This window comes from Polyodon spathula, chromosome 24, assembly GCF_017654505.1.
Source record: "Polyodon spathula isolate WHYD16114869_AA chromosome 24, ASM1765450v1, whole genome shotgun sequence".
Classification (NCBI taxonomy): domain Eukaryota; kingdom Metazoa; phylum Chordata; class Actinopteri; order Acipenseriformes; family Polyodontidae; genus Polyodon; species Polyodon spathula.
Window position 1 is genome coordinate 20,517,633 of NC_054557.1, and position 25,507 is coordinate 20,543,139.

Genomic DNA, 25,507 nt, shown 5'->3' on the forward strand with positions numbered 1-25,507 from the left:
ACATGCGCTGTTACCGTGGAGATAGTCACGAGGGCGGAGCGCGCCTCCCCCCAACGGCTGCTTTTGTTACGTGAGTTTTTAAAATAAAGTACTAATTAAAGGGCCACAGTACGAAGTACAAGGTTGAATTGAACATTTTTCTTAAAGAATAAAATAATTATACATACACTTCCAAGAAACTGCTTAAAACAACAAATTAACCACTAAAAAATTAAAAACACGATGTCGAGAGGCTACAGCAGAGATCAACACCTTTATATTTTTTTTTTTAAATTTATATATATATATATATATATATATATATATATATATATATATATATATATATATATATATATATATATATATATATATATATCGTATTTGAAGCTGATATTGAAATAAATACAATGCTGGTTAATAAATAAAAAGGACTGGAATCATAATAAAAAAAATCATTCGTGATGTGTGTGAGTTTTTCAAGGTGACCTGTAACCTAATTTATTGTGACAAAATGGCGACTCATGCAGACCATCTTACGGAGATTAAGAATAGTCTCTAATTTAACTCTCAGTTTGGCTGGTATATATAGCTGGCTGTTTCAGTATATATATGTATATGTATATGTTTAATTATGTCACTGTGCAGTCAATGCTAAAATAACAAAACACGAAGCACCGATCTCTTTCGACTGTCGGCATCAATCTTGTACTAGACTGTGTGTTATTTATGTTTGATCCTAATTTATTATTAGCGTATTATTTTGATTGTATGCTGCAGACACTGGTTTTCAAAGGAATCTCTACATTAAACTACAAAAAGAGTGGGATGGCAGTGTTATGTTAATAGTTTGGGTTGGAGCGTATATGGGGCTTATGTCTTTGTATGTGATTACGTCATCTACCAGCCCTGCTGCTGCCTTCCACCATGCACGCTGCACAGATTTTTTTTTTTAAAGAATGTCTTCATAGCATATATCCCACTATTCAGCATTTAATTAATACACGAACTACATCAAAAGCTATAGAACATTAAAATATTGGAAATGAGAAGAGGTATTTTAGCCCATCAAGGTTTGTCCCTTTTCGAATGACCACAGTGTTTTACTGACACCACCTGGAAGTAAATTATTCATATCCCTTTGTTTATTACAGTCCACTCATCAAGCCAAGCCGAGCAGATGACCATGGCCAAGAATTTTGATGTCATCCACCTTGGTGCAAAAAACACTGTGCAAGTAAAGGCTGAGAAGTCTGTTCCCTTTGTGATTCATGACCTATTGTATGTATATAAAAATATAAATACAATTGGGATGCAGTCTATATAAAATATCTGCTTAATATGATCAACACAGGATGTATGTCATCCATAACAAAGCAAATGTTTGTTTTTTAAACAAACAAAGGGTACGGCCCTCTAGACCTTTAAATCCTTAAATTTAAATTATACAGTCAGTAGTGGATCACCTATTAGGTCACACCCTAAATCCAGTTTATATATATATATATATATATATATATATATATATATATATATATATATAAGCCATACATCTTCCCCCAAATAGATCAGATTTTGTTTTAAATACATGAATTGCCAGATATGGCGATATCCATTTGATGAAAGTACCTTAATGTTGACCCTTGGTCATTTTACTAGATATTTCAATCAGGTGGTTATCAAACAAACTGGATTTTCACCAAGTCTGGGATTTGTGCAATGTCAGAATGGGAAATTAATGAGCTTGTTTTGAGAAGTGTACTGAACGTTGGCGTCTTTGCAGAATATATTGAAAAGTATGGGAGTCAGACCATCTGGGCAGATTACAGAAGGAACCACAAGAGAGGGATCCCCCCTCAGAAAACACGCAAAACCTGCATTGTAAGTATGAGCTGTTCACTTTCCACCACACCCCCTTCAGTCCTGCTGTAACTGCCCCAGATTCATGTGAGTGTGATGAGCCCTGGCATTGTCATGCATGGAACTTCCAAAACGTCACTCAAGCGAGGACGCCCCATTTAAAATTAGAATAAATAGGATGTAGAAAACGAAACCATTTTCTTACCCAAGAAGTATCGTTCTTTTCTTTTGGTTTCCAATTCTTAAATTGCTTTTCACGACATCTTTCAAACGTCTTTCAAAATAAATAAATAAATAAGAATTTGAGCTCAGCAATATGTTCGCTAATGAAAAGCATTACAACGTGTATTTAGGCCCTAACAAGGGCTTTTTGCATCATCAATGTGATACTAAAGGTAAGAGATGCAAACTTGATCATTAGTCTCCGTCTACACCTGTGTGAGCTTCCCTGCTGTTGTGATGTGCTTGCTGAGTTAATTTCTGCTGCTAATGAGATGCAAAGTCTGATTTATTTATTTATTTATTTTTCCATTACTGGTAAGTTTGCACAGGTGTTGAAGGTGAGACTAATAGTCCAAGTAGTCTTGCTCTGTTACTTTTAGTCTCACATGCATTCAACGTTCAACATAGGTCTGCTTTTGATTTACAAGATGTAAACTCATTCAGAATCTTTAACGTGTTTGGTTCTCCTGTGCAGAGAGGAGACAAAATCTGTGGTAACCCTTGTCCAGTGTGCAGGGACCCAAAGATCCAGGTGGACTACAGGGTGAGTCTATACATTCTAAGTGGAGCCTGGAGAAATCTCTGGAACATTTGAATGAGAATTCCTCCTTAGGAATGTATGAAACCTTGAAACCTGGTTCCAGCGGACCACCGGGAGACCTAGTTTGAGGCAACTTAGCCGTGTCAAACCCCAAGCCTCTCCTGGTGTGCCGTGCAGTGGCCTGAAATCAAGTTCCAAGCCACAAAGTGGCTTTGTGTTCCCTCAACTTTACACTTTTAGACCGACGGTAATTAACAATTGTATCATCAGCCCATTGCTACAGATTCAAGGCAGGATGCATTCATTTTAAAAGGGGGGTGGTTGCCACTGGCTGTATGCACTGTAAATGAAAAGAAATGAAAGGCTTTACGAGCATGATTCCGTTTTTGTGTCATTGTCCGCTTTGCAGAACGTGAAGCTTCTGGAGCAGTTCATCTCTGCTCATTCAGGAGTCATCCGTGACCTGACCCACACTGGAACGTACCCTTTCCTCCTGGTTGCTTGTGATCTTCTCAGATCAGTTAAAACGTGGCTTTGAGGGAATGAGATGGATTAAGAATCATATGTAACAGATTCTACTAACTAGCATGGTAAATAAAGACACCCCTACGTTGTCATTTCCACATACTGCTGCCAACTGACCAATACTGATGGAAAGTGATCAATGCACATTTTGATATGGGTCTAAAATAGTAAATTCAGCACTTGGCAGGACAGAATGGATTCAGTTGCAGCAAAAAAATAAGACAGTGCGTTTGGGAAACTTCTTGTAAAACAAATCGCTCAGTTTAACCATGCTCAATAAAAGAAAGCAAAAGATGAATGTAATTACTGTACCATCAGAAAGCTGAAACAAGGTTTTTAAGTTACTGTATAATATTTTGCAAGGTGTCTTGTTAGGGTATTTCAAACTGTACTGGGTTAGTATGTGTCATGTACCTTGAGCCAAATCTGTGTGTGGCCTATGGTACTTTCCAAATAGATTTGTTACATACATTGGTAAGGATTAATGATATTCCACATTGTGTAAGTTGTGTATACAGCTGTATAGAGCAATGCAATGAATATCATATGAAAACCAATGTTATAAAACTCTTTAAATAAAGCTTTGTGAACAGGCATCATGAGTCTAGGTCACTTGACAGGCTGAGCTTTGTCTTGGGAGCCCATCTAATTTTGCTGAAACTATGCTTGGGCATTTCTTATGACTATGAAGTGATGTCATACATGCTGTGGATATAAATCCTGCAGTATCCCTAAAAGCAAAACCAGTACTGTAAAACCTCCATTATTTGAACTACAGTAATTGGAAGCAAGGGCTGTGCGGTCCAGTAGTTCAAGAGGTCCCTGGTTCAAATCTCAGTTCAGCCACTGTCTCACTGTGACCTTGAGCAAGTCACTTAACCTCCTTGTGCTTCGTCTTTCGGGTGAGACGTTATTGTAAGTGACTCTGCAGCTGATGCATAGTTCACACACCCTAGTCTCCTGTCTTGTAAAGCGCTTTGTGGTGGTGGTACATTATGAAAGGCGCTTTATAAAAATAATAGATTTTTAGATTGTTATTATTAAAGTGACTGTAGTTCAATTACAGGCATTTTCCAACCACTTGTCTTTCTTCTTCTCAGGGGTGTGTATGAAGCAGCACAAGAACCTGACCAGAGCTACTGACTCTGCCAGAGACCATGGTGAGTTTCACACCTAGGGGAGGACTCGGTCAAGATGTGCAGCTATGGACGAAAGATTTGTATCGCGTAGAATTTTAGGATTGAGACGTAATTCAAACTATATGAACATCATTTAGATCTTTTATTTAACATCATGTAATCCAAGAAACTACAAAATAATCTTGCAAAACTCTACCGGAAGCCATAAGAGCAGTACAGTATTTCCTGTAAAATGTCACATTGTATATGGACTTAACATTATCCAGCAGATTTCATTAGATTTTTCTGATGCAAAATTTGTTAATTCTGTAGGGTAATGCAAAACGTTTGGCCATAGCTGTACAGCTGTGTCTTATTTGAACACGTCTGAAAAATATTACATACTGGTGTTCCCATTTAACAGCATCCAGCACAGCCACAAAGCCTACAGATTGCATGATGTACAGTAGGAGTTGGACCACCGCATAGGGACTTGCCAACATTCAAAAAAAGTATCCAATTGAACTGAACCTACCATTTGAGATGCAATAAAAATGTGTGCCTGTGTACCCCCCCCCCCAGAAGGAGATCACCAAGGTGCGCCAGGTCTACCACAAATATCTGAATGAGAAGGCAGTGAACAGGAATAGTGGCCGCGGGAGCGTCAAACCTCAATGCGTTTTACTGCAGGATTTCAAAGTTTTACAATCTATTTCGTAACCATTTATTAGCTGCTGTGGTTTTCTCTGTTCCCTTTATGACAGTGCAGTAAATGTGTTACACGTTCTCTGAAGGTGTAATACTGTAAAGCAGCCCTCTTTTTCCATCTTAGTCCGCACCAATTAGGGTCCTGCATGTTTCATATCCAGAACAGATTCCAGGACTAACAGAGAGGGCTGATCTGGTATTATTTTGTGCAAGTTGTTTATTATATTTATCATCAGATTTCAGACTTTGTGTAAATTTGGTTTTAATCCATGACAATAATGTTGCCATTCTGATGAGGATTATTATTATTAACAACAATAATATCTACAGCATTGTTTGATTGCCCTTGTACCGTCCATATTGTCTCCCCAATACTAAATATGCAAATAAAGATGTCCGATTATTTACAACCTGACCCAGTTTTGGTATGTGCTACCCAAGACATTCTTTATAGAATTGCAGATCATTACATTTTGAGGAGGTTATGGGTTTAGGAAACAATCCTTTGCTAATACATTGACTGTGTGACAGACATCTATCCACTAATTGTTTTGGATTCCAAATATTAATCACTTATATCATTTGGTTATTACATCATTTCCTAGCAAAATCAGAGAGCAGATTATCTATAAATATGTACAGCAAGTATGACATACAGGTCAAGAGCATGCCATCTCCTGCCTGATATCAAACTGGAAATTGCTCAAGTTACATGTTTTATTTTCCTGTGGCCTCATCTGTGAACACAGCTTAGTGTGAAAGGCGCAGCATACTGATATAACATGAGCTAAAAGGAAGCCCAAGCACCCAGATGCTCCAACTCCAACACACGCAGATGTAGAAAAAGACAAAGACATCTGGAGTCAATTTACCACTGATACTTTATTAGTATAAACAAAAGGCATGAGTGAAAATATTCAATGCAGGTGGGTGGTGGTTAACCAAAAATCATCAACATGTTCTGGATTGTGGCAAGAAATGACAACAGCACTGCTTGTGATAATACTTTGAGGGGCATTTAAAAACACCAAACATATCTTGTCACTGCATGGACCTGCTTGTCACATTTTGTGAATCAGCATACAGTAGATACAGCACAGAATACTTGCTCTATTGCAGAGACAGTAAAATCTAAACTGAAAAGTCCAATTTCACGGTGACTCAAGTTAAGCTCAGCAAAATATAGTATCCCACGTGCATTCAAGATGGAGTGGAATCCCAATGGGATGTTATGGCTTGAAGAGACTGAATAAAATAACCCTATCAAGAATTGGTCTTAATACAGGAGTATCTGATCTCCAAAATAGAAAGGGACTGACAGAGCAGTGATGATGATGTTCCGCTCAATATATAAAACTAAGAAACCAAGGCAGTTTCGAGAAATGCTTTGGCTCATGCCTTCAGTGTAACACTGACAATAAAGGCATTCACCAAAATTCAATGCGATAGTCATTTCTTGCGGTTACCTCAGAATTCATGTCAAGCTGATCAGAAGGAGCAAAATAACAATTAAAAATGCTGTCCCTTAATCCAAGATGAGTAGAATTAATGATAAGAAGTCCTTTGAAAGAAATATCTGGATGTTGCGTGTCTTTAATTCACTACTTGCCTCTTCTCAGTCCCTCACTTCCTTCCCCCCAGTCACATGGCTGGTGTCCCCAATCTGTGGCACATAATGGGTAACTGTAACCCCCCCACCCCCAGTCTCAGGCTGTGGTAGATCCTCATTCTCGGGGCTTGTTGACCATCACTTCCCCGAGAGACTCCAGCACCTCTCTCTTGTAATCATCAAAGTCCCCATCGATCTGGTTCACAGACTGGTCCTCCACGACCCACAGCTGGCAGTTTGTCTCCGTGATGAGCCGAGCATCGTGACTCACAATGATCACCGCTGTAATGGGAGAGAGCACAGCACAGAGTGTTACACTGGAGTCTGTAGATCTGAGTGGAGTAACATCTGCCTTGGAGAAGGGCGATCAGCATTTATTATTATTATCATTATTAGTTTATTTAGCAGATACCTTTATCCAAGGCGACTTACCGAGACTAGGGTGTGTGAACTATGCATCAGCTGCAGACTCTTGTAAATGAGATCTCGGTCTCAATGGGGTTATTTCTAGTTAATGAATAACTAAATAAATAAAACTGTGAAAATTCTATGTACTATTGAAACTATTGCTGTAAACAAACTTTGATATGGGCATTAGTTGAAATGGTCTTAAAAGTTAAGTTTATAAAACTTTATAATATTTTTTTCTGCCACAAATATTTCTTCATGAGCCACGCACCTACATTGCAGATAATTCAGGAAAAGCAAATGGAACACTGTTAATAATGTGGAATTACTGCCATTCATATTAGCACCAACAGTCTAATGGTAGGGAATTTTAAGCTCAAACCCACTTTACATTTATAAATACTAAAAGAAACAAACTTTATTTTAGTGTTTCTAAATTTAGCACAAAGTGTTATCTAGTTATGGATAACTAACTTTACAGAAAGACTACCTCAGGCTCACTAAGTAAATAGTTTCAGTGTCTTGTGCTGAAAAATAAATAAAACAGGCATTGTCCTGGTTCAATTATCAATGTGCGATTAAACTCACCTCCTTTGTACTCGTTGATTGCTTCAGCCAAGGCATCGATTGATTCTATATCCAGGTTGTTCGTAGGCTCATCCTGAAAGGAGACGTGCGTTTGATTCAGGTAAGGATCTGAACTCCTGCACAGAAATGGGGTGACTTTCTCGACCAATTATAAAAGATCTTGTAACAACAGCATTCCATAAATATTACTTCTAGTACACTTCAATTCGCTATATATGGGGTCCCAAATCCCAGGTTTGAAAAATAAAGAAAAAAAATGGTATAGCATGTTTTAAAACATGACATTTGGCACTGGGGTTAAAGGAAGTTCTCTGTTTGCATGCCCTGCCTTCCAGGAAGTATCACCGTTTCACTTCCAAGGTCATTTCACATTAGCAGTGTCGCCACAGTTAAAGCCTGTCCCTGTCTACAAAGCATGTCAATCAATAGGGGACGGAGCTGGTTGTTTAAATGACAGCAGCTTCACTCCTCAGGTGAAATGACAAAAGAAGCGCAACACTACCTGTGAGCAAGGACTGCAAACAGATATTTATTTATTACGTTCATGCAATACCAGATGCCTTGTTTTAAAATTAAGTGCATGTTTGCTATAATGGTTTTTCATATCTACATTTGAGACATATATACCAAAAGAAGATGCACCACAGGTAAGATTCATGGAATGTTTTTAGTTTTTAGTTACAACCACTTTGAGGTGCAAACGCGAATACAGACCAAGTGGATTTCTCCACCCCATTACAAGTAGCCGTCTCCTCTCCCTCGACACCTGTGCCCACAGACTCACCAGAATCAGAACGTCAGGCTGCCGACAGGAGAGCTCAGCAAACACCACGCGAGCTTTCTGTCCTCCTGCGAGAGGGAGCACAAAAACACAGAGCCATCATCTCACTGAACACTCAGCAGCAGGACCAGAGGCTGGAATTAGGGAGGTAGCTAACCTCTCATGCCTTTGGAGGCTTGGGTTCGAATCCAGTTCAGGGGTCACATCATTGTCACTCACAACACAATTGGCTGCTTGAGAAGAACCCAGGACTCATTTAAGAGAACGATGCAATCACATCAGAGCTTAAATCTGTAAATGTTTTTGGAGCTTCGAAAAGGAACACAGGCAACCTGTTTGCCTAATTCTACAGCTATTGTGTTGCATCACCCTACAGTATTATCTAATTTCGCTTTATAAAATCGAACAAAACCTCCTGAACAATGTTATGTTAACATATTGGATTCAATACTACTTTGCAGTTTTCCCATGTACTTAAAATTGATACTTCGAAATCTAACACGAAATGCTACTGCATTATTATGGCTTCCGGTAGACTTTTGCGATATCATTTTGTAGTTTCTCTTTGATGACACAAAGTTAAATAAAATGAATTATGTTCATGTAGTTTTTTAAAATATTTTATTAATGTCTCAATTCTAGAATTCTAGGTGATGCAAAACCTTTGCCCGTAGCACTAACTGGTAGAACTAATCTTACATACAAGTTGCTTTTAGTGGTACCACATGAAGGGCTCTGAACTTCTACATATCTTCTACCTGACAGCTTGCTGATCTGGATGGTGTGAGCGTGGCTCTCCAGCCCGAACCGGCCCAGACACTTCCTCCCATCCTGGTAGGGCAGGTTGAAGTTCCTCATTAGGTACTCTGTGGCGTTCTCCTCCATATTCAACTGGTCTGCATACTGCTGGTTAAAGAACCCCACTTTCTACACAGAAACAGAGACAAGGATACAGGGAGCTGCACAATTAACTTTTTTTTTTTTTAATATATATGCATTAAAAAAAAAAAAAAAAAAAACAGTATAATATTAACTGGTTAGTTATAATCTAAAGCAATCACTATTTTTTTTTAATTAATTCTCAATCCTAAAATTCAAGATGATGCACAACTTTTGGTCATAGCTGCACACAGGCAGGAACTTAATTTCATATGATCGCCTCTGATATGTTTTTTTTTTATCTGGTGGAAATGCATCACCCAACAAGGGATCAAAATCTAGTCCAAACAGTAGTCTGTATCCCAATAAACAGGATATTATAAAATATGAAGTAGGTACCCAGCAAACTGTCTTATCACTATAAGCAGGAAAGATTAAAACGTTGCTCTTTTTCTGGTTAAACTCCTTACTTACCAGCCTGTGGTTTTTCCTCATCTCTCCTCTAGTCTGAAAAAAACAAAACAAAACAAAAAAAAATGCGTTTTGGGGTGTTTTTGCCTTGTCCGTCTACTTTACGCTGCTACAATAGCATAGAACTTAAATGAGAAAGCATTTTACCACTTACTGTGCTCCCCCTTTAAACCCTGTAGTTGGGAACCATAGTTAAGAGGCTGTTTTGTTTGTGTTCCGCCTTATAACAAGACTACTAGTGTTACTGTATTATGGGGCTAATGGGAACCATGACCGTACCATCATATAACCAGTTCTGCAGTATAAGGGGCAGATATATATATCAAATCAAATCTAAACTGAAATCAGCAATTTGTAAAAAGTCAAAAAAAGATGGCGCCTAAAAGATCTCTTATAGCGTCGTGAAGCTCTTGATGAGATCCTGGAAGCCGGGACTCACCGGGCTCAGCTTGCCTGTCAGCAGCAGCAGCAGGGTACTCTTCCCCACTCCATTGGGTCCCACAATACAGACTGCAATCAGAACATATACACATCTCATCACAGCAACTCGCTTTCCACATGCAGAAGGAGGTAAAAGCTATCCCCAACAAAAAGACACTTGTTATAATTCTAAGAATCAAGGCTGCATCTCTCTTTGCAGGGGCAACGGCATCCTGCAGAGGTGTGGGAGAGAGACGGTATATGCTTCTCCCAGAGTTTCTACAGCGCTTATTTATAAAATTGTACCACGGAAGGGTTTATCACTTACTTCTGGACTCCATGTCGATACCAAAATCTACATTCTTGAACAGTGGCTTCTGTGCCTCGTACCCAAAATCGACAGCTGGAAAAGAAAAGGGACATTTTTTCTTTAAGTTGGTAAAACTAAACAACGTTTCACAAAGTACTTTTTTTTTTTTTTTTTTTTTTTTTTTTTTTAAGTTTCCCCCAAAAAAAAGCAAATTTCAAAATGGACAAACATTTTGGCTAACGTCTTCTGAGTTAAAGGCTAGTTTATAGTTCACACCAGAATCCTTATTGGGCAACACAATTACTGTTGCTGTATTCACTGGAAATTCAATTTTTTAGGGTGTCTGATTTTACTAATTCTGTAAGAAAGCACCCACAAAACTCCAGAAAATCTTGGGTCATGTGATCCCATAACATTGCAGTTTGTTAAACATACCCAAATACATACGTTTCAATGTGTTTAAGATGCCTCTGTCAAGGGAAAGTGTGTTTGAAAACAAATGTAACCCAATGCGAGTGCAATGTGGTGCGTCTTACTGTGCAGTCCCAGGATGGGCGGGCTGAGCGGAGGTGGGTTTGGGAAGGTGAATTTCACTGTGTACTCTTTGGGTCTCTTCAGCAGCTCCAGCTGCTCAGGCCCCTCCTCCTCCTGGTTCTTCTTGCGACCTTTCTGCTGCTTCCGCGTCAGCGCTTCCTTAGTCTGCTTCTCCTGGAAGAACAAGAGAAAAAAAAAGGAGGGCGACTTCATTTTAGGGTTGGTACAATACTTTTAATTGCTGTGATATTGGTGGGTATCTTCAAATAGTCTAAAAATGTATTGACAGTTGGGTTTGGACGATTGTTAGTTCCGAAACGAGGACGACCAGGCGACTCACAGCTTGCTTGGTTGACTTCCCTCCCGCTTTGAGATCCTTCAACTTCTTCTCTTGTTTGTCATACTGCTTCTGCAGCTCCTTCTGCTTCTGGACGTACATCTTCTTAAACGTCACTGCCAGGGGCAAGAGAGAGCATGCTTACTGCCATTGCAGTCACTGCATGAGGAATCTACCAGGAGGTACTGTCACGTCATGACCTTTTAGGAAAATTATAGGGGCTGCAGAGCAATGGTTTCCAAGCTGTGGTACACGCACCAATACTGGTACATGACAGGCTTGCAACTGCTACACACTGGCAGCTGTTCTTTATGATGACATGATTCCTCAACCACAATACTCCCTTACAAATAGGAATGCATCAATCTGTTTGTACCACTGAATCACAGAGAAATTACTCTGTGTTGTCGATTGTGGCAAACTCTCGTCAGATAATTAGATGATGCCGTCAGCTTTTTCAGTGCGAGAACCAGGTTGTAATGGGGTAGGTCTCTGTGCACTCTTAAACGGCTGTTGTAAAACATAGTTACTAGTACCTCTGGTGGTCCCAGTTGGAAACACTGGCACTTGAGATGAAAAGGTTGAAAAGCACTGTTGTAGTACACTGGTGCCGAACAAACAACAAAACAACTCCAGAGCATAATGGGAATTCCATCTCTAAATCGAGCGGTTGGTAAACACTGAGGATTTATACGTGAACATGCATGTCATCTGTACTGCTGATATGGACTCAGGTTAGAGGATGGAGCCAGCGAAACGACACATTTTAAAATCTTAAACCGCTGTGAAGTGTCTGGCCTGCATCATTGATAAAGCTAATACAATGTGGCACTAGCAGCTTCCCTGCCACAGGTTCAGTGCTCACAGTAGTTGCCCCTGTAGTAGAACAGCTTCTGGTAGTCCAGGTGAATAATGTCGGTACAAACATCATCCAAGAATCCCTGGTCGTGGGACACTATCAGCAGAGTCTTCTTCCAACCCTGGAGGTAGCTGTATGGAGACACAGATAATAAACAGATAGTACGTCAACATGACTGGCATTACATCCACAATGTGACAAGACTAGCACACCACTTACTATGGGGACTAATGTGATAAGACTGAATGTTACTACTTCTCCTAGTAGGCTATTCAATTAATTTAGGAACACCCCTCTCCAGCGCCTGAGCAGTTCTAAGCGGCTCACTTACTTAACGCACCCAGGATGAGACTCACTTATTCAGCCAGATGACTGCATTGAGGTCCAGGTGATTTGTGGGCTCATCCAACATCAACAGCGTGGGCTCCATAAACAGGGCTCTGCAACAGGAATCAGAGAACATCGCTTTAAACTGGGGACACTGTTTTAAAAAAAAAAGATTTAGAAGTGAGTAGTTTTTCGAGATTTACAATTATACTGTATTTATAGTATAATCGTAAATCTCGAACTACTACTAACTTCTAAATCTTTTGTAGTCATTTTTGCATTACTTTAGTATAAATACATGTTAATTTGGATTCATATGTTGTTTTTTTCTGACTTTATGTAAACGAAAAGACACACATTTGCCCGTTTTCCCATTGGAAATAGTGATATTTTGAAATATCACTGTCCTGGTCACAAAAGCAAAGTTTGTGGGGAATAGCCATTTTCTATACTTTTGAGGCATAAGCAATTAGGAAATAACACTTACTACCCAGGAACAAAAAACTTTTTTTGTTACACTGTGTTTTCATTGATATGATCAGAGGTTAAAACAATGCGGTGGTGAAACTGTTAATCTTACTGGGCAACACCTGCAACGGAACCTGACCATGAGGAGAGGTAGCCAAGAACCCTAACTGGCTGCCACTGGCAACTCGCACACAATGTCATTTCAATCTTTTTACGCAGAAAGGATAATACAATAAAATCACTACTGAAGTTCATATTCTGGTTGTTACCTGGATCATTTCAGAACCCCCCCTACATCATGGCTCCTTAGCTTTAAACACTTGTATAGCGGTACAGCTAAGGGCTGGTTTTAAATTCAGGCTTCATCTTGAATTATAGCCCTGTGCTTTGTATGTTGCACTACATATTGGGGGTACCCTTCTTTTGAAGTCTAGCCTTATTTTAAAAGGCACAAAGAGCAGCAAGAATTAACAGACCGCTTTCTAGATCATTACGAGCCCCCGACAAGTGTTTTTACCTGGCGAGAGACACCCTCATCCTCCAGCCTCCAGAGAATTTCTTGGTGGGTCGGTTCTGCATCTCGGGGGTGAAACTCAACCCAGCCAGGATACGACGAGCTTTGGCCTCTGCCGCTGCCGCCCCGATCGCTCGCAGTTCCTCGTACACCTGACAGACAGAGGGGCTCTTACTAACCCGCGGCACATCAAATACGGCACCACGATGCCAATGCCGTCGTTTGCTTTCTAAGGACTTTAATCATTTTGGAGCTCGCCCCAAACCCTCATTCTGCAGTGCACTGCTTTCTCCGGTACAGCCTGTCCCATTCCCTTCGCCAAGGCTGTGTTCCTAAAATTCAGTGCTGGAATCAAACTTACCAAACTGCTCTTGGAACTATGAAAAGCTGATGGATGCCACACCCTGTTAGTATGAATTTTGAGACAGCAGTGTGTTGCGTAAAGCATCTGGCTCAACGATGACTATATACACTTTAGTCAGATCCTAGTCATTCAATTTCCTGTGAGAGTATAAGACAACTCCCATTGCAGAGCAGTTTGAGGCATACCAGGTTTTGGAGTGAGCTTGAGTCACTTGTGCTCCGTCCTTCGGATGAGATGTGAAACCGAGGTCCTACTGTAAGTAACTCTGCAGCAGCAGCTGTTGATGCATAGTTCACCCCCTTGTCTCTAATGCTCTTTGGATAAAAGCATCGGCTAAATGACTTTTGCTTTGCCGTACCTTTTCCAGTCTATCAGCGGCCGAGTCCTCCCCCCTCTCCAACAGGGATTGCAGCTGCTTCTCCTCCTCCAGCAGTTTAATGCGCTTCGTATCGGCCTTCAGAACAGCCAGCACCGCTGGGGTGTCGTCTGCTATCACCTCTGAAAACAAGAGACGCCACGGCCGGTGCGTTATACAAGTCTATGGTGACAGTGTTTAAATAACCACTGATGCACCGTGACCAAAAGGCAATAGTCCAACAGGTGGTTCTTGAATCATGAACAACATTGTATGCAACACTCAATAAAATACCAAGAATACTTAGTTTCGTTAAGTATATGGGAAACTACAAAGCAGTACGTAATTCAGTATGTTAACATTATTCAGCAGGTTTGCATTCGACTTTATGAAGAAAAAATGTGTTAATTTTCTAGGGCGATGCAAAGCTTTTGACCACAGCTGTACAGCACTGCAAGCTTCGTATATAGTTATAGTTGCTGTATCAATAGTTATAAATCTCACCTTGCTCACAGAGCAGAACGTCTATATTGGGTGGGATGCTGAGGGCCCGGTTGGCAATGTGTTTCAGCAGAGTGGTTTTGCCTTTCCTAAGAAACAGAAAAGGTTAGCTTTCTGATTTTTTTATTTTTTTCTTTCTACCTCCTCCAGATAGTTAATAAAACACTAATGGTGGTGTAATAAGAGACACTGGTTAAATGTGAGCCAAGAGGTTCTGTGTCTACAAAGACTCATGGATTAGTTTGTAATATTTTAAAGATACGTTGAGATTACACAAAGTTCAAGGTGAGCAATTTTCATTTCCTAATTGGCCTGTTACATTTCTTCAACATCTTGTCATTAAATTAATTGGTAGCAAATGACACAAAAATGCAACACGTACATGAACAACATCGTCAATTTAAAATCCCTTAAATTAAAAAAAAACATTATTGCCACCCCGTCAAATTGAAAATGTCTTGGCACCTCCCCTGCATACATTACCAGCAACAGACCGGTAATATATGCAGCCAATCTCAAGATATACTGGTAAATGTTGACATTTACCAAGTAAAGAGGTAAAAGTAAGAAATAAACATGATAACGCTTTACTTCAGACATTTACCTGTAAATCTCAACAATACCTTTACCACTAAGCTTCAGAATATGCTCAAAAAGCAATACATTTCTTCATAATTCCAGACATTTTTTACAATACTTGGTAAACGTTGGTACATTTACCAGATTCAGACTTTCACTGTAACATATATCCCTCACAATCCCAGTCCCGGATCCCATATGTAGCACTCACCCGTTGGGTCCAACTAAACCATAGCGTCGCCCAGCGACAATCAGCAGATCAGCGTTTACAAACAGCTCCTTCCCATGAGCAGAAATACTGAAGCGCTCCAGCTGGGGAAGGAGGGAGAGGGAGAGAGAATCACATTTCCATTGTAAGAAATGAAGCACATTCTCAATTTTCTTAAGATCTTCAATAAACCATTGTATAAAAAAAAAGTATTATATATAAATACTCATTACAACACAGCAGTGTTAATATTACAGATATGCCTGTTTTTCTGTGTAATTTGAAATACAGCACTAGATATCGTTTTATGTTCACTAACAAAACTTCGACTATGCTGTAGTCACTGCACAAAAACACAGAACACTAAATACTGCTGTTTTCTGTACACTATCTTGTGCTACTGTATCGTTTCAATACAGTACAGCAACTTACAGCAAACCTTCTGGTCTTGTGCTTTTGTTTTCAAAAGTGATGTTAAGAGGTGTAAATCAGTTGTTTGACCGCGTAATGTCATTGCCAGTAAAGGGATACGATAACCAAAGTCAGGATCTTGTCTCCACAGACTACCATTATAATCTGGTTGAAACATGAACCTGGCGACAATACAAGGTGGGTGACCATCAAGCAGGTTTTAGTATTATTAGAATTATTAGGGTGATAACATTTAACACTTTTTTTTCTACAGAGTATAAAAAATAAAAAAACAATCATTGTTCTGGGGTTCAAGACAAAACTTAAGAAGAATGACACATATTTAAGAAGATTTAATTGTAGATTATTTTATTTTGTTATTTATTTTTATTTTTTTTAAAAGGACTTTTGAGTAATAAGTTCCCTTTGTTTTTCCGGGTGTCAAAACTCACCTTGATGTCGGAGGCGTTCTCAAGCATGGCCTGCCGCGAGGACATCTCAGCCTGGGAGATTGAGAAATCTCCCTCTGCTGCACTTGTCGCCTTCATCGACGCCACCTGCTTCTCGTACTCCATCTGTGGAGGCAGAATACATCATGTAAAAGGAAGCGTCACGACTCCTCGGCACACACAGTCATACCTACAACTACGGCCAGAAGTTTTGTAATCACCTACAATTTTAGGATTGAGACCATTAAAAAAAACAACAAAAAAAACACACACTATATGAACATAAGTTAGATCTTTTATTTAACATCATGTAAGGAAACTATAAAAATGAATCGAAGAAACTAAAAAATGATATTGTAAAACTCTACCAGAAGCCCTAATAGCAGTACAGTAGTATTTCATGTTAGATTTCAAAATGTTACATTTTATTTATTTATTTTTTGCAACAAAAAAACAGTCATGAACTTGACCAATACAAATTAAATACATATTCTCTATCTATCTGTCTACACACACACACAAACAAATGAAGCCAATATCTCAAAGCGTTAGGTCTTTATATATGACTGCTGCAATATGGTAATCTTCGGTCACAGTTCAAAGTGATGGCTTAGCAGTTATATTGGCAAATCCATACAAGATTCCCTGACAGGGCTGCCCAATACATTATTTCATAAACATGACAAAAAAAATAGATAAATAAAATAAATAAAAATACATAGAGTCGTACCAGTTTCTTCTTCTTTTTCTTCTCTTTCTTGCTCATGTTGGCATAGGGGTCATTGGCATCTTTACCCTTCCCTTCAGCCTCCCCTTCCTCAGCCTCCATATCTTCATCATCTTCACCCTGGCAATGAAACAAATAGTTGTGAGAAAAAACCTGGACACGCACCATCTACTAGTACAGTGCTGTATTTCAAATTGTGCTGCTGCTACCACTTCTAACACTTTAGCTCAGAAGAAAGATGCGTCTCCAATTCCACTGCAGTTGTATTGTTCCAACAAGTCTTTAGTTATTAAGCTGAACATATTAAACTCTTACCCAAGGTCCTGAAGTGCTTGATCATTTATTATACAGCAACCTGACACTTCTCTGGTTTCTATTGACTCTGTGGGGTTACACTGTAACACGGCATCACACCTTAAACAGTATCAATTAACCCAGTGAAGGCATTCCAGTATAATACGCACCGTTTTCTAAACGTAATAATATTTATTCATGAAAAAACTATTCCAGACTGTTAAAATGAAGCCAACAACCTAGAACATAAATGTCAAAATGTATTTAATTCACAAAAAATAAAAAAATAATAATTTGAATTTGAATCTTGAAGGTTTGGTTTCTTGGAACAGAGAACAAAGTCGGGTTTCACAGAAAAAATAGAGCTGTTTTGAGCCAGGGTCTACAAAATGTATATTTGTCATAAATAGGAGTCAGTAATGACTAAGCAATAATGGGAAGGCTGCAGCAGTGGCTTTTCATTGTGCATCAGGCTCACGGATAAGAATACTGATGGAGATAGCAGTGTACAGAGTGCTTTAAAAGAACACAAGTTGACAAACATTACTTACTTTCTTTAGAAGCTGTGGTCAATTCATACGTGCCCTTACACTCACCTTGGCCTTTCCTTTGTCTTTGCCCATTGGCTCCTCCGTCTCTTCCATCTCCTCCTCTTCCTCCTCAGAATCGGAAGGGGCAAACTTATTTCCACCCTGCTGATAGAACAAAATAAAAAAAACTGACGTGAACAAAAAAATCCACCGGTCTCTGTAAGCAGGCGTGCAGAAAGTCCTGCTTTTATTTCATCTTGAAAACGCAGTGGGGGTGATAGATCTTAAGAAATGTTGCCCATCAAGGTTTGTGTGGAAGAACCCGACATAACAGCGCAGCCATCAAGAGAGGCCTATCAATGCTTGCCCATTTCCATGTCTCTTGCTAACGCACCATTTTCTAATTCATGACCTGGTAAAGAGTTCTATGCATTTTCTGGGGGAGTGGGGTGGTTCTGTATGGATTTCGGTATTCGCATTAAACACAGCATGCAAATCAAACTAAATAAAGCATCGAAGGTCTCAAAATTAGCCACCAAACCCTGACTTACTTTTGGGACAGCTTTATGGACAGACATTAACCCACTAAGTGCCACTGTGTCATTTGAGGACAGGCTACTTTATCATTTTATTTTAGCGGGCATCTGTCTTCTTTTAATTTTCTCTTCAACGATACTGTTGATAACTTCCTCTAACTTTGTTTAAAGTACATACATACAGCTTGTGTCCTGACTTAACAAAAAATAATTAATTTGGTACTTCATGGGTTCAAGACAGGCTAACCGGCCATACCTTTCCTTTCCCCTTTGGGATTGCTTTCGGTTTCTGCTCTTCGCTTTGTTTCTTCTTCTTCTCCTCCGCTGCCTCGTCCTCTTCATCGCTCAGAGCTGCAGAGTTCTTTCCTTTCTGAAACACAAGCGGAAAAGCGCACCCACAACGACAAGTTGCATTATTATCCTCGCAATGTCAACTACTTAGGGTTCCCAAGATTGAAAAAATAAGCAACACAAGGTTGAAAGGATATAGGGCTCTATAACAGTGCTGGGTTGATATTTCGGTTACTTAATAAATGGCTTCAGTCTAATACCCAAGTAGTTGGGAGACATGAATTATGCTGAGGATGCTTTAATCTAAGAACGCTCTACAGAGGGATTTTTGTATGTAATTATACATATATATGTCACACCGTTTGCTGTTTTGCATTCTCATTTCTCTTTCCTTTCTTTTTTTTCTTTTCAAAATCTTTCTTCTCTTCCTCGTGCTCCTTCACTTCCTCGTGCTCCTCCTCTTCATCCTCAGAAGCAGTCTGAAAGAATAACGTTAAGTCCAAATCTCTTCTCCATGTCCTTTAATTAGAACCCTGCATTTTTAGCACCCACCAAACCAACCTCATAATGACAAAGACTGAAAGCAGAGTTAGACACATCTCACAGCCTCACTATAACCGCATGGTTACAACGCCATCTCCTTAAAAATGGACTGCAATGCAACTGGGTCAGTATGTGATTGCAACGCAGACGTTCGGTTTCAGCTTATAGTTTATGGATTGCTCTTTTTTTTTGTATGATAACATCAATTTGCCACATGTTGGATGGAAGGTTATAATCCCACCTTTTTGCTCTTGGGCTTCTCGTTCTTCTTTCCTTTCCTGCCCTGCTGCTGCTTCTTCTGTCCTACCTCCTCCTCCTCCTCATTGTCAGAGATCACCTGTACCACAGACACACAGCCGTTCTCACTCACTCAGCCTTGTATTCAACATGCTCCCAAATGCTCATGCAAAACACTTATTTTTTGCTTGATATTCTTTAAGTGACCAAAGTAGCTGGTTTGAGATAGAGATATCTGTTCAACAGTACACTGCTAAATCTGCTATGAACTGATCAGACTTATTACAGTTATATAACCAGTAACATTGTAAAATATTCAGCTAACACCACGTCTTAATACAGAATTAAAGCATATATCAAATATCAGTGTGACTTATTTTCAATAACTTGGGTTCAAGACTGCATCACGGTTGGATAGGTAGTTCCGTAGATGTATGTAGAAATGCACGTGTTGCATGCAGATGGACAGACAAACAGACATGCACCTCCACACGCAGCAAACTAAACTGCTGTTTCTGTAATTAGAACAGTATACTTAGAGTCACAGAGGCTTGCTCTGTAGATTGCATTGCCAGTCTTATTTTGCACAAACAGAATTGTGGGTTCTGCAATAAAATTCTATTGTACTAAACCAGCTTTCTAATTCTGTCATATTTAAAAAAATGACAAAAAACAGCAGCTATATTTATTGATTTCCTCGTTAAAAGGGGATGTTTTTGTTTTGCTTTTTTTGGGTATATTGTCAGCATCAGAGAACACACGACAAACAAACCAACATGACAAACGCAAATATACTGTACACACAAATCTCAGAAGTTCAAACAAGCAAGGAAGTACACCACATGCATCACCATAATGTGCAATGCATAATGCTTGCATGTCACTATAAAAATAAATTGTTACAGCAACCAAATGTATAAACTTGTGAAAAAAAAAAAAAAAAAAAAAACCCTTGTTGTGCAATACACAATGCATACCAAAAAGCATTCACATATACATGAAAGCAACAGATGAATGAATGAGATGTGATGAGCAGACCTTGTTCTTCTTGTTCTTGTCTGTCTTGCTAGGTTTTCTGGACTTCTCTGCCTCCTCTCCCTCCTCCTCATCATCGCTCTGTTCCTGGCTCAGAGCTGCAAACAAGTTTCCTCCCTGCGGAGTCACAGCACAGACAGCTGCAGTGAGAACTCAGCGCTGCATTACCGGGCTCTGGGGCTGTCTTGATAAATAATACCACAGCAAATGGAGACTGCGATAAAATAACCAGGGTTTAACTATAATACGGACGCAACGGTTATGACTTTCCCCAAACTGAAAGCGACGTTTTCAGAAAATTCCAAACCGAACAGTACCAACAAGAGATAAAACCGAACTGAAACCACATTTTTTGTACAAGGAAAAAAAAAAAAAAACGCTGGCAGTCTCAGCGCTAAGTCAGTGGCATTTTTACGAGATCATCGCGTGCGTTTCTGGTTTCCTGGGGTACCAGGAAAATAATAAATAAAAAAAGTTGAATGTCTCTGAGTACATTATGTTATTCTTATTACATTGTGTCTTGTGGTATAATACGTTCGTATGAGTGATGTAACACTATATCCAGCTTATTTGACACAGTTAAAAAAAATAAAAAAGTTACATCTCTTTCTCTTGGCTGCACAAATTCAGTCTGGTTTTAAAGGTTTAAACTTTAATTTTGGTTTTATCGAAAGCCAATTGTATGTCAAAAACAGCTGAAAAAAAATACAAACCGATGACAACCAACTTGCATCCATTATAAATATAACTGTGGAAAATAATATTTTGACTGTACACAGACACCGTCTTCATGAAAAAAATTTCTCCAATTTGGAATTTGTATCAACTAACAATGATATTTGAATTTTAATTAACGACCATTTTGAATCATGCCTTTTCCACTGTTTTTCTACACTAGGGAAGGCTAGTTATGTCTATTGGCACTTAACAAGATTTTACATAAAGCACAAATTGTTAAAGCTTATTGTTTCATATGACAAAACTGACTTTTCAGCTCTTACCTTATTTTTCTTGCCTCCTTTGGAAACGGACTGAATAACTGTAAGAATGAAAGACAATGTATTTATCAAGTGAGATTGTCGAATGGGATCAGACTGTTGAGAAGAAAAGACTATGGCTCGTCTTGAACATTTTATTTTTTCAAATGCCTCTAGTTCTATTTTTTTTATCAATACAAAAATATGCTCGAAAAGAACCTAAAAACCATAAAAACAAAAACAATAAAATTCACCTTTACCAGAAAATGTACATTTCACGTAAGAAAATGTCTGATCTACGAAATGCTGGCGATACATATTTGGTAAGATTTACTGGAAACACGTTTATTCCATGTGCTTCGATAGGTTTGTTTCGTACTCCAGTCCTCTGTGCAATCAACACACCTTCCTCTTCCTCATCGCTGGGCTGCACCGACAGCTTCTTCAACTTTTCCATCACATCTTCATCATCATCATCATCATCGTCGTCTGCTTTCATTCGCCCTTTCTTCTTGTCTTTTTTCTTTTTTTGTGGCTGTGGAAGAGGTAACAGATTTCTACTAACTTGCATGTTAGATGTAATAAACAGCCTTACATAGCATTCTTGCAAGTCCCCTTATTGCTTCATGATTGGTAATTCACTTTCCAGGCAATGTTCAGATGACATCTATCCAACAGTGTAAGTAATTGGGTTTCATCTCACAATTCACAAACTGGTATAAGTTAAAGATCCACTTGCACTATACATGGCATAGAATAGGAGAGTGAAGGATCAGGTGGGTTCCAAGTACTTGTAACACTATAAATAAACCTTAGTGCTGAGAGAGATGCTATATAATGGAGTCCTTTCACCAGCAACAAATAACCATGTTTTTAAATATTTCCATTTAAAACATGTATATAATGCATACTCTCCCAAGACTTTCTTTTTTTTCGTTCAAGCTCCGCACCTCAGTTTTAAAATACACTGAAATCTTGTGACAGACGCATAAGAAACTGAATTGATCAGATATCACTGAATAAACATTGGCATAAAATGGCAAGGTCCAGGTTAAAACTGCTAAATTAAACCACTTGGGGTACAACAAAATTGAAACAGGGTTTTTCATCCCCTTGTAGCCTTAATTGGTATGATGAACCACTTTTCTGTTTAAATACAGATAAAAACAGTTTAATGCAAACCAACCCTCTGCTGCCCTGCAACACCTGGATAAAGGTGTCAGCCAAATACATACATAATAATAACCTGGTACACATGGATGGGCACTGAGCTTACCACTAAACAGCAAGCGTCAGATTCACCTGCTAATTGTGGAAATAAACTAGCAGGCTCCTTCCGACTCAGCCCTCTATCCGTTTGTGTTCCTTGACATCCAGCTTTTCGTTGTGCCGCTTCTCGTCCAGCGATAAGCCCCTCTTTCTTTCTAGGTCACCTCTGCCTCGTCTCGCTTACCTGTTTATTCTGCTCTTTGATTGCAGGCTCCTCATCTTTCTCCTGCTTGTCATCAGCAGCTAGCTCCTCAAAGAACTGCAGGGAGAGAAAAAGACCCGCCATGGGCATTTTAGACAACACTGCATACTAAACCATGTTTACAGTTTGCACAAAACAAATGTGCATGTTGTAAGATTTTACATATTACATTTACTTGTTATACATGTAAAAGAAACTGGTTCACTAATCCAGATTTCTCATGTAAAAAAAAATAAAAATAAAAATAAAATTGAGTCATGCCACAAAAGTCATTACCCAAAAATGTAAAAACTTCAATCTGGGAAACTGCATGTTAGATTTATACAATGCTCTAGTTAATAAGCAAGAGATAGCGAAGGGGTTGAGCAAAAACAGCTGACTAGACTTCAACACACAGTGGGCACGTAACTGAGCGACTTTTAACTGAGAGAATTTTTCCGCTCACTAGTCGGATCAGTGATGAAATCTGCTCTGCACTGCTCTGGGCTGCTCAGGGAGAGCGGAACTGAGCATGCGTTAAGTGGGACCTTTCACTGAGCTGCTCACTTACTTAACGCACCCAAAACACACCAGTTACAAGCAGAGGAAAAACAGTAATGAGTCTGTAGGGGATTACGTGTGCACAGCTTGGGTTAAAAAGGTTGGCATAGACCGGATACACTACACTGCAGCTTCAAGACTTAAGATGTATGATTCTTTTATAGATCCACTATATTATTAGGTTAAAAAAAGGGGGTGGGGTGGGGTGGTTGGGGCTTTGTAAAGTTTAGATTGTAAAATGGCCAGCTGAATTTTTCCCTGGTCCATCAGCAAGGATCAATCCGATCAGCAAGGATGGTCTTTCATGCCTCAGGACAAAGTTCTCCCCTTGTGACCCGACTCAAAAAAAAAAAAAAAAACTTACCGACTTTTTGCCCCTTTTATCTTTTTTTCCTTTCTTCACCACTTTGTCTAAAAAAAAAAATGGAAAAGATAAATACATTTCCTTATTTACATACTTTAGGAAGGGGTTCCTTCTGCCCATCAACTCTCCAATGCTCAAGATGGCTTGTTAACCTATTCCATAACCTCACTGCTGTCTTTGTTTAACAGTGTCTGTCTCCACTTTCAGCTGTGTAAATTAATATATGGAGAGCATGTCTCTCGTGCCTGTTTGAGATCAGTAAGAAGTGGTTTTAGAAGAGATCTCTCAGCAGTGCTTTGCCGTGCCATTATTCAGTAATAACCGAATGGCTGGCCTCCACAGAAAACAAAGAGAGGGCAGAGTCCTGTTCTTATACTGTGTGTAATAAAGAATGTTCTTACTGAGTTCTGAAATGCTGTTCAATCCAACAGAGGCACTGTACCTGCCTCCGCCCCTAAACAGCTGTCAAACAGACAGCTCTGTGCTTTGTTTCCAGTTTTTCTGACAAAGCATTTATTAAACCACATGCTATATCGGCCCATATAGACAGAACAGCGGATTGGGAAGGGTGCCAGACAGTGTGGAAAAGTGATTCCAGTTGACACACAGCACACAGGAATGAAGGAAGAGTGGCGTAGTGGTGACACGTCAATCACATTTGTTGCGAACATAAAATGATTGTAATGCAGTATCTACTGATTTAGAAAATACTTACATGCAGTCTCATATTTACAAAACTGTATTTCAAATCCTAGGTAAAACTACTGTACACCAACGCTGATGAATGAAAACATGTTTTACTTTATAGCGTTTCAAGTTATGGTTGAACTTCAAATCTAATCACACAGAATGCTAAACTGCAAATTATATATATATATATATTGATATATATATATATATATATATATATATATATATTTTAACGTATATTTATCATGTGTATGTTATAGAAATTACTCGTTCTTAGTGCAAGAATTTTGTGTTTTTTTGGCAAATTAACATTGTATTTATCTATATTCTGTTCTTCTAGTACAAGGTATCATGCTTCATGAACGAAGGATGACAGTTAGCTTTAATTATGTCTATACTGAGCTCCTTGTTAACGTAATATATAAATATTTAAACTTTGAAAAATTTAATATATATTATATATATATATATATATATATATATATATATATATATATACCCACACACACACACACACACACACAGGAACATAATTTTACTGAATCCAACTTAATTTTTGGTTACAACATCACACTCTTAAACTAAAGCCAATAACCAACACAGTCTATGTTTAAGCACAATCAACGGGCTTGCCTGCCGTGTTATAACTAATAATAATAACGGCGTATTTATAGCATTGTCCTTACCCTGCTGCTTCGCCTCTCCATCATCCAAGTCCTGGGTTTTCACTTTCTTCGGCATTTTGTCTTAATATTCAAAATGGCAAAAGGGAAAACCTAGCAAGTTAATAATATTTTATTAAAAAAAAAAACCCACACAAGTTGTTTTATACAATTTTAAAAAGTTAGATAAATAATTGGGGCGACGTTTCGCTACTGAATGATTTTCTGTTGTGCAATTCACGTGCGGCCCACTCCGCCTGACAAACCAGAAAATACCACAGACTG

The 25,507-nt window shown here is 38.9% G+C and overlaps 1 protein-coding gene and 1 long non-coding RNA gene across 10 annotated transcripts; one reads left to right on the forward strand and one right to left on the reverse strand.

The window, feature by feature from the left end:
* Positions 1-5: 5 nt before the first annotated feature.
* On the forward strand, positions 6-5,575 carry LOC121298753. 7 transcript variants are annotated; one of them, XR_005947309.1, is made up of 6 exons: positions 6-70; positions 1,134-1,260; positions 1,763-1,860; positions 2,537-2,605; positions 4,228-4,287; positions 4,828-5,575. It is a non-coding gene; the product is annotated as an uncharacterized LOC121298753 (long non-coding RNA). The 7 variants fall into 7 exon arrangements; XR_005947310.1 differs by lacking the exon at positions 6-70 and adding an exon at positions 507-1,052; XR_005947311.1 differs by lacking the exon at positions 6-70 and having other exon boundaries at positions 507-1,260; positions 4,670-5,575.
* Positions 5,576-5,816: 241 nt separating this feature from the next.
* LOC121298642 (ATP-binding cassette sub-family F member 1-like) lies at positions 5,817-25,507 on the reverse strand. 3 transcript variants are annotated; one of them, XM_041225790.1, is made up of 27 exons: positions 25,247-25,507; positions 23,871-23,917; positions 22,949-23,023; positions 21,901-22,030; positions 21,520-21,557; positions 20,522-20,635; positions 19,488-19,583; positions 19,063-19,182; positions 18,669-18,782; positions 17,943-18,038; positions 17,056-17,172; positions 16,329-16,451; positions 15,469-15,569; positions 14,682-14,767; positions 14,181-14,320; positions 13,462-13,610; positions 12,506-12,589; positions 12,156-12,280; positions 11,294-11,406; positions 10,956-11,127; positions 10,438-10,512; positions 10,129-10,199; positions 9,693-9,725; positions 9,098-9,266; positions 8,343-8,407; positions 7,559-7,631; positions 5,817-6,844 (listed from the first exon to the last, which is right to left on the reverse strand). In XM_041225790.1, the coding sequence occupies exons 1-27, from the start codon at positions 25,299-25,301 to the stop codon at positions 6,678-6,680; spliced, it is 2,748 nt and encodes a 915-aa protein (XP_041081724.1). In that variant the 5' UTR covers positions 25,302-25,507; the 3' UTR covers positions 5,817-6,677. The 3 variants fall into 3 exon arrangements, with proteins under 3 accessions (XP_041081724.1, XP_041081723.1, XP_041081726.1); XM_041225789.1 differs by having other exon boundaries at positions 17,943-18,041; positions 25,247-25,506; XM_041225792.1 differs by lacking the exon at positions 19,488-19,583 and having other exon boundaries at positions 17,943-18,041; positions 25,247-25,506.